This window comes from Tachysurus vachellii, chromosome 11, assembly GCF_030014155.1.
Source record: "Tachysurus vachellii isolate PV-2020 chromosome 11, HZAU_Pvac_v1, whole genome shotgun sequence".
NCBI lineage: Eukaryota > Metazoa > Chordata > Actinopteri > Siluriformes > Bagridae > Tachysurus > Tachysurus vachellii.
In genome coordinates, this window is record NC_083470.1 from 20,444,603 (window position 1) to 20,457,895 (window position 13,293).

Here is a 13,293-nt window from a genome sequence, read left to right on the forward strand (position 1 = left end):
AGAATGGAGGGTTGTTGTTGATGAGCCCGAGAGTACTCACTGCTGGAGGAGGAGGACATGCGGCGCTGGCTTGAGGCCCCTGGAAGAGTGTTGGTGCTCTGGGGAGGTGTGGGGGGCTCAGAAGGCAGAGGGGGTGCTGGAGGTGGAGTCTGGGCAGGAGGCAGGGGAGGCGCAGGTGGAGGTGGAGGAGCAGGAGGCTCTTCGGTCTCTCCTATCCCATTCTCCACTACAGGGGAGGCGTCTGTTGGCTCCTCCAACAGCACTGAACCCTGCAAAGTGAAAGGAGACGCCATCATTTTACTGTCAAATTATGTCAAACAAAACCAAGAGCCAAGAGTAAGCAGTAGTTTCTCCTACATTGTAGCTTAACACTGCTGATGGCGAAGTTAGCAGGGGTGGAAAGTAATTCGCATTACAGTACTTAAGTACATAATTACACGTGCCTTTTGAGTATTATTAAATCATTTCAAATAAATCATCATTTATCAATCAATGTAAAAGTCTAATTGCTAATTGAGTAATACTATATATTTACACAGCAGAAGTCAGCTAACTTGCCTTTTTTTTGATATACTGTTGATAATGAAGCTCCTCTGCACTTTAGAATAGTTTACTTGGTCAGTTATCATAATGACTCAAGTTGCACTCTGGTAGTTTTTCACTAGATGACAACTACAATTTATATTTACATTTATTTTAATTTTGTTATTATTACTACAGTAGCAGCACTTTTACTCAAACGTCTGTGTTTTGTGTTTTAGTGAGGACTAAAGGGGTTTGAATTAAAAGATCCTGGCTTTCACTCATTATTTGACACATTTCTTTGTAAATGTTTTCAGTACTTGATTTAAAAACTTGATTAAAAAAACAAAAACCTTTATTTAAATAATTAATAATAATAATATTAATAATAAACTTAATAAATAATAATTAAGTGCATCACTGACAATTATATTAGTTGCATATTATTAATATAATTATAATTAATCACTATATTATAACTATGACTCTTTATTACTATCTTTGAGGTTTTTCTAAAGCATCGCCTTGCTCACAGATTCAACCTGCCTTGTTAAGGTTCGGAAGCTAAGAGAAGACAATCAGTGACTCAAAGGAATGAGCAGACATCTGTTATGACTTAAGCCCTACAATCCTCCACACTCCTGCTCTCAGGGGACTATTATTTACCCTGTCAGCACCCCCAGCTGTTACAGCACTAATAAAGGTTCCACCCCTCCTTTCACTCCCAACCCCACCGCAGCCCCCCCGTGGCACGTGCCTCCACAACCCCCTGCATGTGGCTCGTGCCAGACACGTGCGTGTCATTCCCTCCCCTACAATAAATGAACCCACGCTTCTCTCACCATATGGTCCATGTCATGTCACAATGAATGGAGCAGCTAATGGGTTTTTTCTCAGGGGACATGTCAAGTGCCATCTGGTTCCACTGGAGAGGGTGAATTTCCTACTGGGAGTGTAATAAGCTTAACAGAGATTACAGACAATAGTGAGGTGTGTGTGCACGGGGTATCAGTGAATAGCTTTAACAAAGAAACTGCAACAATATTTTTACCAAATTTTTCGTTACCCCCAATATTTAGCTCTCCTTAGCTCCCCCATTGACAGCAAACTTGAATCTGCTATAGATTCGAGTACACTTAAAGCACACAGAATCCAGGATTTGCTGGATCCTTATCATTAGGATAGAGAATTGTGGGGCTTCAAAGTAGATTTTCAAGCAGGCTGCACTAAACCATACAATTTACATAAAAATTAACAACCAGTGTGAAATTGCAGTGTGAAATTGCACTGAATTATACTGAAATATTATAGGAGGATGGGCTTTCCATGTACTCTTAAATCAGAAGAAAAGCGGGTGAAGGCTAACGTACTTTATCTGAGACATGAAACCAGCCAGCATATATTTTCTAACCTGCCCCTCACCTGAACACACTCTGTGGAACAGTCCTATGTGCCCTCCTCCAAGTAAATGAGCTCACAGATGACCATAACTGGCCAGTGTCTCCATCCCGTTATTATTATTATTATTATTATTATTATTATTATTATTATTATTATTATTATTATTATTATATATTAATATATATTACACTATATTACTTTGGAAGCCCTAATGCAAAATGTACATTTAAAATTTAGTTTTTAGGTCCCTTAAATTATTTTTGAAATTAGACAGTAAAAAAAACTGACGGTAGAGAGCTTTTAGAATTTTGTATAATAATCCCTACTCTCTTAGCATTTTAATTTCTTTCAACTGGATCAGTATTTCATAACTCATTTGTAGAAAAAATAATGCATAATATGTTCTATATTCCTTTGGTTTGTTTTAATAATAAACCTTTACAATGCCCGGAGGAGTCATATTCTGTTTTGGAAATGAGGCGTAGCTCTGTTTTGATTATTGATATAAAAACCCAAGGCCCCAAATGTTAGGGTTATGTAACAGGATGAAAGAGCTGTGCAAACAGCTCACACTGTTTATCGAGCAATGCAACTGATATGTGAATGAAAGGCCAGGTTCTGCCAGTGCAGGACCACACCTTGCACGGATTTGTGCTGTAATGTATCAGGGGAGAGAGAAGAGCTGCCAGTTAGGTCTACACACACCCACTGGAACACAAACACTAGCAGCCATGTTGGTACTGCTTTCCTGTACTTTTTTTTTGTCATGTAAATAACAAAAAAATAAATTTAAAAAAGTTTTTGTTGTACCTCCTCATTGGGTGCCATGTCTGTCCCGTGTTGCCCGTCCGTGATGTCGTTGCCCAGGGACTTATAATAGTCTCCAGTGCTGGGCTGCTTACTGAAGCTTCGTGACTTCCTGTTGGAGTCCACCCGCCGCAGTCTGTCTGAGTTCTCCCCTCCTGACAACTGGTGAAACTAAAGCACACAAAATAATAATTGAGGAATAAATTATAGATGAATGATCTTAAATATGAAACTACCTACCTATCCTACTACTGATATTAGATCAGTATTATAAAGATTATAGATCTTCTCAGTCTATTTTCCATTTCTAAAATTTAGGCAGGACCGCTGTGATATTACAAAATTAACATCACATCATAGATCCTAGCACATTTAAGATGAATTCCTGCAACAACCTGTCACAATTTTTATGACTGTCAGTTTTCTAAACAAACAATTGGTATGTATTAAATTATTTATTTAGGTGTTTATATTTCCTTTCGTCATTTTTTTTTTGTTCAGTGTAAAATAATAAGCAAACTGAAATGATTAAAGGTATTAAAGTAAGTCAAATACACTCAGGACAGCTGACAGATAATTGAATTGAAGACAATGGTTCTTCTCCTCTCATTTCTTTTTGGCCAGATAAATTTTACTACACCTCAGGAGTACATGGACAAACACGCGCAAATCATAGCTGATGGTGTGAGTCTAATGGTTTGACTTCCTGAGCAACACCTACCTCTTACTCCTTCTATCTATACTCTCCTTTTCATCTGTATTATACAGCACATATCATCTTTAGTTACTTTTTTTATTTAAGAATGTATATATTTTTTGTTTACCTGTGTGTTTATATCCAGTAATTTCTATTTAAAAAAAAGATGCAAATTGTAAATTGAGTTCATGGATTTGCATTTGTCCCAGCTCTTTTAGATGAAATCAAAGAAAATCCATCAACGCTGTCATGTTTGTTTGAATTAACACAAATTTCCCTGTAATTCTCTGAGCTTCAGTTGAAGCTCAGCACAAACATCGGGATGATGAAAAAATATGTGATCTCTGTGATTTTAGTTGTGGCATGGCTGTTGGTGCCAGATATGCTAAAACTGCTGGAACTGCTAAGCTCTTAGGAATTTAACACAGAGTTTATTTTGCAGAATAGTGCAAAAAAACGAGTGAGCAAAAACTGTCTGGTGAACAGAGATGTCAGAAAAAAAAACTTCTATTCTTCTCATGACAGCCTCAGTGTAGAACCTGATGTGGTCTTCTGCTATAGACAACTATAGTCTAGACCAGTTTGGTCTGTCTCATCAACAAGGAGTTTTTTGTTTTCTTTCCCATTCAGTATAAACTCTACAAAAGGAGATCAGCAATTTCCACTCAGCCCTTCTGGCGCCAACAACCATGACAAGTTTACGGTAAAGTCACAGAGATCACACTTTTTCCCCTGATATATGATGTGACCATTGACTGAAGCTTTGGCCCTGTATCTGTTTGATTTCATACAATGTGTTGCTGCCACATAATTGGATAATTGTATAAATAAGCATATTAAAAATATTAATAAGCTAATTTATTAAATGTTCCTATTAAAGTGGTCAGTGGTTCAATGAGATGTTATCTTTATGCTTCAAAGGAAACTACAAAACGTACAGTACCACACAATAGGTTACAGTGAGCTCATTATAAATTTACTTCCTATACTCTTTCCAAAAAATAAAACTAATCCTGGAACAACAGACTCGCTTTGAGAAATTTAATCATGTCGTTTTGTGCTTGTGTTTCAGGAAAGAACGAGTAGGCCTACAGAAGCTACTGATGTTTAAGCCAAGGGAGGAAAAAGTTGATAAGATTCTATACGCATATGTATAAAAATAGTTTCTACCACGCAAATGATTTGCTTGGCATTTAAATGTACAAGAGCAAACAATAGCATGGTGTGTACGTGTGATATCCAATACTTATCAGGATAAATGCGATACATAACAGGCCCTCCGGCCAAAAAGGTGGCATTGGTCTACCTGAAACATGCCAAAGCATGTGATTTACACAATCTTCTTTCTTTTGTGCTTTGCAGTGTTTTAAAGCTCACAAACAAAGCCCAGCTTAATTCTACTCACTCTGCTTATTTGGCATCTACCCGTTCTCTATAAAACTCTATATTATCATTGTGATCTGTGTCAAAATATGTACAAAAATGTGTTAAGAGTCACATGGTTCTTTTCTACAGCTCTTTTCGATCATATACAGACAGCAATCTTCTAGAAATTTCCATGTCTTCCACAAAAAGAAAAAAAAATTGATTTTCCTGGTCTCAATGGATTTTCCTAATGCAAAATGCCTTGATTTGCATTTCAATCTCACCTTTCAAGGGTCATACCTTATACGGTTTCAAAAACACTTCAACCGTCTGCTATTGAAGCTGTACAGTTTGTTATTATGCTATAATTTGTACTTCAACTGTCTGCTATGTGTTATTATGCGTGACAATTGCAAACACTGACAGGGAAAAAAGCTTTAGGAAATTGAAATGAGAAAGACAAAATGCGACAGAATAAAGAGTTAAAAAACAGGTGACAGGCGAACAGACTGAGAGGACAAGCCTGAATAATTCAAATGTACATGAAGCAGAGAGGACATGGCAATGCTACACATGCTTTTATGGCAACCTTGAGGAAAATTATTCATCAAGAATAGATGGCAGAGGCAAATGGTCAAAGAAAAACTTTAAACTTGTCCACGGTTCTATAATTAGGCTGCTACAGTAGTTTTAACATCTATACCTCCCTCCATTAACAAATACTGGCCCTGAGAGCCTAATTACCTGTACCTATTTGCATTGTTGATTTAAGCCCCTTCCTCCCTCTGACCCGGCTTTTGGTGTAATACAAGCCGACCCCGTGCAGGTGGTGTGATTGTCATACCTCAGGGAAATTGGTGAAAGCCTACACTGACCTTTACTCCATACAGATGTGCCTTTCTATGCTCATTTCCTATCAGACCCTGTTGAATTTTTCAATGCTTATCCTCCATACACATTTAATGCTTCACCCCTACGAAAACATGACTTTATATATGAATCATTCAAAGTTTTCAGGATACCAGCAAGCTTCGATCAAGCTCCAGAGACGAATTCTCGACATTAATAATGCTAATATAAAGCATTATGCATGTCTTTGAAGTTTTCAAAACATCCAAATAATAAACAACAATGAACTTTTCCTCTCCTCGATGTCACAATAAAAGCAAAGAACATTTACTTTACATTTACACAGCACATTCTAGGTCATATAAGCAATTCGAGCTGTGAGAACATTCTGGAAGTTTCAAGACAACTCAAACTCTTTCCAAACTCTAATCCTAGTATTAATCTAAAAATAAATAAATAAATAAATAAATAAATAAATAAATAAATAATATATATATATATATATATATATATATATATACATAAGAAATAAGAAATGTGTCTTACTCTGACTCTGTCCCTGTAGTCCAGTCAGTTACAGAGAAGCTGAGAAGCCCAGAGTTGCTGGTCACACAGGTGACACCGGATCCCCATTCCACCGTGTGTGACACTCTACCTGCCGCCTGCTTTACCTTTCCCCGCCCTCACACACTCACTAGCTAATCCTAGCCTAGCACAGTGATGTAAGTGCCCCAGTGCTGACCAATCACAACCCAGAGTGGTTAGGGCTTTTTATGCAAAGCACCGTGACACACTGGCAGGGCATGGCTACCTGGTATTGAATCTCCAGCCAGCTTAGCGATTGCGTTATGCACACTGGCAGAGAACAGGAATCTGATTACAAACACAAAGCTCCTTTACTGTAAAAGTAATAACAATTGATTTCTTGTAATATTGAGTATAAGAGAAAGAGTGCACTGATGCTCCCAGTTAGAATAATATGAATATGGATGGCATAATATGGATGTTTCAAAGTAGGACAGAATAAGCAATATGACTTAGATTTTATTTCAAAAAATTACTTTTATCCTCTATAAATATAACACTTAGTAACAGATGTATGGTGATGCACTATCCAAATGAATAGGAGAACGTCAAACAAATGCAAGTCCACCGACCCCCTTTAGGCTAAACAGGAGCCTGCGCCACAGGAAGTGGTTGCCATGAGCACCTGTGGCGTTGCGGTATCCTCAGGGGGTTGTTTTTGTTTGTTATTGTTGCTATGCTGCTTTTCCCTTCTTGTTGCTGCAAACGGTTGAAGACTGCGTGCGAGTGTATATACGTGCATACGTGTGTACATCATGAAAGGGTGTGCACAGTTGAGTGAAAGACAAAAAACATCTGTACACTCTATGAGCCGTGACGTTTTTTGTGAGGAGAAATGCACCATTTGCTTTTGGCTGCCACATTTTCTATTCAGAAAAAAAAAAATTAGCACCTGGCCAAATCTTTTCAGCAGTTTTTTCTGATGGCTTGCTCTTACCTTGAAAGTGCAGTGCTGCTGAAATGTCAATTAGCCCATGTTCAGTCACTCACTTATTTAGTGTAGTAAAATGTATCTGTTTGTATTGTTTATTTTGTTTGTTGTCTTTGCCATTTTTTGCTTTTGTTCACTTTCAAAGAGCACACGATGCATAGTGCAATCGTGTTACAAAAATATATGAATATTTCATAATAATACATAATCAAGTGCAGAAATCAATGTCATGAATAGTTTACATCAGGAATTCTCAAAAAATTTCCAGCAACAGAAGCACATTTTTACCCCTTATGTAACTGATCCAACACATTATTAAGACCTCCATTTCTGAACTAGGTGCTTTGTGAAAAGAGGATATCTGAAGCTGTGCTCAGTCGTTTTTTGTAATTCTAGGAAATTGTACAAACAATAAAGTACATGCATGTGTGTGTGGTGTTTGTGTGTGTGTGCGCATGTGTGTGTGTTCTGGTCCACTGAGGGCAGGGGCAGTGATTAATACTTAAGGCAAATAAAAAAAGCTGGACCAGAGCTGTTCACCTGGGAGAAGGTGTGTGTGTGTTTGTGTGTGTGTGTGTGTGTGTGTGTGTGTGTGTGTTTGTGTGTGTGTGTGTGTGTGTGTGTGTGTGCGAGGTGTGAGAGAGGTGGGTTACTCTAATAAACCAAACTTCTCAATGGCTCAGCTTTAGACCTGAAATAAACACACCTTTTAACACACCATTTTAAATGATTTACACCTTACATGTTCCACGCTAGTGAGCACATTGGACAACTGTAGAACTCCTAGATATTCTTACGTTCTTTTTTCTTCTACATAAAAGCCTGAAAACCACACCTAAACTTTTTTCCTGCGTTACAAAACCAAAAACACTAGAGAACTACTAGTGAATGAGCTGACAGATCATCCAAGTGAGCAACTTGTACGGAAGATGCTCCATATAAGCTAAGGCTAATCAAAGTCATGTTGTTAATGAACTGATTAAACTGTTCAGTCACTGGTACAATGAAGCTGTCTGTATGGAGATGTTCATCAAACATTTACAAAAGGAGTGTCTAGTGCCCGGGTTTTATAACATTCAGTAAGTTTTGCACTATGGGAACTTTGTACTTTCTGGGTTCTCTGTAACATTACAGTGTTATAAACTGCTATAACGTAAATGATAAATGGAACAAGTTCTCAGTTTTTCTTATCTTCTAATCAGTTAATAATTTCAGCATGTATAGTCACGGTTTATTCAGTTTTTATGGTTACTACCTTATACAGCTATAAAAAAAGTAAAAACTTTCCCTCATTAAAAGCCAAAGGTTCTTTTGTGTAGGAGTGGTGGCAGTTAATTACTTGAATTAATGTCAGGTCCATCATTCAGCACATCATTAAAACCAGTGGGAGTCTGGTTCAGCTAATGGGCCTCCTTCATTAGGACAGGGACACAAAGCAGCATTGTGTCCATGTGCTTTTGTGCCTCCCTCACTTGATTAGTGGGAAATGGGCCATAGGATTCTGAACAGGCCACAAGTTCATTTCACCAACAATCCAGCACTTTCTCATGGTCCCCAAGCAACACAGTACACCACGTTTACAACGTTGTCCTGTACCTACTACTTGTGGATTTGCTGGAGTTGTGTCCTACATCTGGGATACACTTAGTAATTCCCTACTGTGCCATTTCTTAAGAATTGAGATTCCCTTAGGACAAAACTGACTTTTGGGAGGAAATTATGTTCATTCTGTTGTTATATATTGATCTATTCATAGTCTGTTGCAAGAGTTATCTCAATGTGCCAAATAATCGGATAACGCAGTGTGACGTCCAAAATTATAGCCCATCATAAATTATTTAGTATGCTGACGTTAGTAAATAACTATATTTGGCTATAGGAGGTGTCAGATTTTGGGAATTAATAAATACTGAGTCAGTTTTTACACAGTCAAAAATTTGTCTTTGTATTAGACTCAAAACCAAGAATAGAGTGCACACTGTTGATTTAATTGATTTTAAACATTCACATCATTACACTTTAACACTTTATGCACCCTTGCACCTAAATGATACCCAATGCATCTCAGAACAATGCTGTCTTCTTGTTACAGTGCTTGCTCATGCTTGATGTGATGCCCTGTGAGGCCCTTGTAATATATAATGAGGCTGTGTGTAATGAACTGACAAGCTGCTTGAAATTTACCAAGGTTTCAGTAACACAGGCACCAATCCTTGGGGGTTCAATTGAGCTGTGTTTGATAAGCACATTAGAAACAACACATCATTCAAACCCTGGAGATTACCGGATTACTCCATGCCATATTATCTTATACACTAAACCACCCACTGACCATTAGGTTAAGTATGACCTCTTATCTTCTTCTCAATACATTGTCATTCCGTAAAGCATTGTATGCTTCGAACCCTACTAACATCTGATTAGTATATTTTCCACTTAGATAACAGAAGCCAGACACTAGAAGGTATTTTTCATTTTCTGTAAAGTTTGTGCACTACAACGCAGCCACATTAAGCTCAGTGAATGGGTATTTTGTTTCAGAACGCTCAACACTGAAGCATAATCCTGTACAGAGTCTACCAAACAAATGAACTACTGTTTAAGCAATTAAAATTGAAAAGGAATAACAATCTTTTATAACAACTGCAATAGCAGTGTATTTTGTAAGGGATAATTATAAGCAAAAATCTACAGACATGGTAAGCAGACTTTATACACTTCCTGTTCCCTAGAAGCTATATAATCCAGGAGGAATATTTTATAATGTATAAATATATGTACCTATGTATATATGTAGGTATATAATTTTGAAATACTCAACCTCAATCGAATAAAAGATGCAGCATAATACAGAACATACCTCTTTTTTCACTGTGGAATTGTCCACATGACGCAGGTTGTTCTTCACTTTCAGAAACTCAGCAGAATCCTCCTTGGGTAGATTTGGTGCGGGATACATGGGTGGAGGTGGTGGGATTTGCGAAGAGCCAGGTGGAGGAGGTGGGGGGAAAGTAGGAGGAGGTGGTGGTTTAGATGGTCCCTTCTTGTTCTGGTCCCCAACAGAGACATCAGGGTTGAGCATGTCCATGTAGGTCTGCATGTCACTGATGGCTGTTTCAGAGCTCCCTTTGACAAAACACACAATTAGCATTCATCCAACGTTGTAGAGTCTGCCATTAACCTATTCATCCACTATCCATTCATACACTTGCTAAATAATGATGACTCAGCAAGCTCATATTCAATTACAAGCAATAGTACAATGATCGTAGTACTCCACTGAAAAAGTACAATAGTACTCCACTGTAAAAACTGGTCTTGTTTCAACTGCTGTCCTCATACTCTGAAACTGAAACCAGAAACAGAACAGGTATATGGAGCTGCAGGTGGCTGGGTAGGCGTGTACAGTATAGCTTGAGGATTTTAATATTCCCACACACATACACACACAGGTGAAGCAAGATATTTGGATTAAAATACCTCAAATTGTATAATGTCTGGTTAGCTTTACACAGAAAGAAAGCTAAAAGAAAGAAATGCATATCTTTGTGCTTCCATTGGAGGGCACCACTGGTTAGACTCTAAGCAACTTGAAAGCACCATGGGAACATTTGTATCAGTATTGTTAAGAACACATGCTGCATTAAGCAGCCGAGGATGTGACGCCTGCATGTTATGGGTTACTGGGAAGGCTGTGGTTTGGTTCAAAACAAGGACTTCAGGGAAATAAAGGCCAAAGTCCAGATTGATGAAAGTCTTTAGAAGGTTAGAAAATTGTATGCATAATTACATAGTTTATTAATCCATGTAGGACAAAACAGCTTTCGAAAGTGGAACAGATGCATTCAATAAGCCTCACTGTGTTAATGCTTTAAAACCCTTTTAGGTTGTGTGTGGGTGTAGTTGGATACTGTGAGAGTTATTTGAAGTGGATTAGAAAGAGTATTATACTGTAGTTTGTGTAAGAGAGTATGATAAATTGTGTATGAAGTTTGGTAGTGTGCCTGACCTGAGTATGAAGGTATATGAGGAAGCATAGTAGTATGCGTGTGAGAATATGACAGAGTGTAGAGAGTAAGATGTTTAGTGAGATGATGATGATGATTTAGTTTGGTGATGTGCGTGAGAGTATGATTTAGTGTGTATAAGACTGGGCATGACAATGTGTGTGAGAAAGTATAACACTACAGTATGTGTGAGATGTCCAGTGTGATTTATAACGTAAAAGGCGTCTCTTTACCTGTTACTCGTAATAGTGCCGTGTTGCCCTTTTTCTCCCCTGTGCTGGACTGACTGGAGTTGGCCGAATCGTAGTTGGACAGTGAGCTGGAGGGAGAGCCCATATTGAAACAGGCTGCCGTGTTTAACGTGGCATTAGGAGATGAGTGACCTGAGTCAGGTTGCTTATACTCCAGATCTGCTGAGGGATCCCGTGACAAGACACGGTGCTCCACGCTCTAGGAGGAAGACAGGACAGAAAATATTCTACATTAGTTTGTAGCTCTGTACATTGGTCATGATTAAGCCTTTCCTTTCTTTTTTTTTTACTGCAGCCTAATCACTAAATCAGTCCTTTACACACTGTCACCTGCTGGTTTAGATGTAAGGTCTGTATGGATATCATGATTTGTAGAATGCAGAGGACTTTTCTTATAAAAGCTGGAAAGACCACAAGCCTCTCTTGTGCTTCTCACCATGTTTTCGACTGTATGGAGGTACTTGGCACAGTGCTCATGTCCATTGTATTCAGCTAGGTCTGCTGCAGTAAAGCCATCCTTGTCCCGAATACCCAGATCCACCCCGTTCACCACCAGAATCTGACAGCACTGTGAGAACAGAAGAAGTAAGAAAACTGACAGTAATACATTCAGCTCTAAAATCATTGCCACCCTTTCACAAGCTCTAAATATCTGAATGTTTAATTATTAATAATAAATTAGTAATTTTTACTAATTTAATAAAGTGTAGCAATAGTTATCTGTACTATAATATATAATATACTCTGAACTTATTTTTTGTCTCTGGTATTTCAATGTTATAAATATATATAGTATATATAAGTATATTATAAAAGATTTTCATGAACCGCTGTAAAAATGTCAATAATAAGGACTGATATTAAAATTTCCTAATGGAAATGGAGGCAGTAAAATATTTATATTGATATTTAGTAATATTTAATGGGGGCAAAAATAGGAAAGGACATAAAACATTCAGTACTATGGTACTACTACTATTACTGTAAATAACAAATGAGTCAACTAGTGTCAAAAGTGCATTGTGAGTTCATTTACCATAAACATTTCAGTATATACATTATAATCATACTGCTTAACTTGTTATAATATACCTTGTTAAAGTCTAGCGATAGTCTGTATTATTAACCAGTGAGCTTTTCTTGATGGTTTTCCCATTCACAAAAATTATATTCACACCTTCAGACCCCCAGCTGCCCTCCCACCATACATTATTTCTCTATAAGACCCCCCCACACACACACATACATTTTGTCATTTCCAATAAAATATGGACCATCGTCATGTTCCTCTTATCATGTTCCATGTGCCTTATTATCAAAAACTAGTCAGCCATGACAAAATGCACTGAAAACAACAGTTCTACTGAACACATAATAATATCTGCGACTGTGTCACTCCCTACCATATGTTAATCTATTGAAAAAAGCTAAGGGCTCTCAAACTAATGACTGAGTTCAAAAGAGCCTCTTGCTGAAAGAGCACATTCATGATGACAGCTGTCCTGCGTTCAAATTCAGGGCGACAGAAAGAGTCTGCGCTCTTTCTCTTTAGACTAGTTTACTGGGATAATATTACTAGTGTCTAGCTCTACAGGCTTATTTAGTCTGGCTTACTTATTCAACACAGTTTCACTTATCACGGAAAATGTACTTGTTTTTGACAATAATGACATTAAAAGTCAAAACCAAAATAAATAAGCTGGAAAACATTTAGTTAATGTGTATGCAGGATTTTTTTTATAGTTTAATTGAATTAAAATGAATAATGGTTGTTTAGTCTGAATGAAAAGCTATATTAAATATTTTTTTTTAATCAGGGGTCAGATTTTAGTCAGTAATTCCCTTATATTCGATGAATAGTCACCATTCACAATATCT

At 37.6% G+C, this 13,293-nt stretch overlaps 1 protein-coding gene across 1 annotated transcript in view; it reads right to left on the reverse strand.

Moving 5' to 3' along the window:
• Nucleotides 1-13,293, reverse strand: part of espn (espin) — a 45,377-nt gene that overhangs the window by 18,186 nt on the left and 13,898 nt on the right. The window contains exons 5-9 of the mRNA XM_060881060.1: nt 11,852-11,983; nt 11,398-11,614; nt 10,018-10,283; nt 2,734-2,901; nt 41-269 (exon numbers count right to left, since the gene is read on the reverse strand). Coding sequence (XP_060737043.1) covers nt 41-269; nt 2,734-2,901; nt 10,018-10,283; nt 11,398-11,614; nt 11,852-11,983 — 1,012 coding nt within the window. The remainder of the gene's footprint in view (nt 1-40; nt 270-2,733; nt 2,902-10,017; nt 10,284-11,397; nt 11,615-11,851; nt 11,984-13,293) is intronic.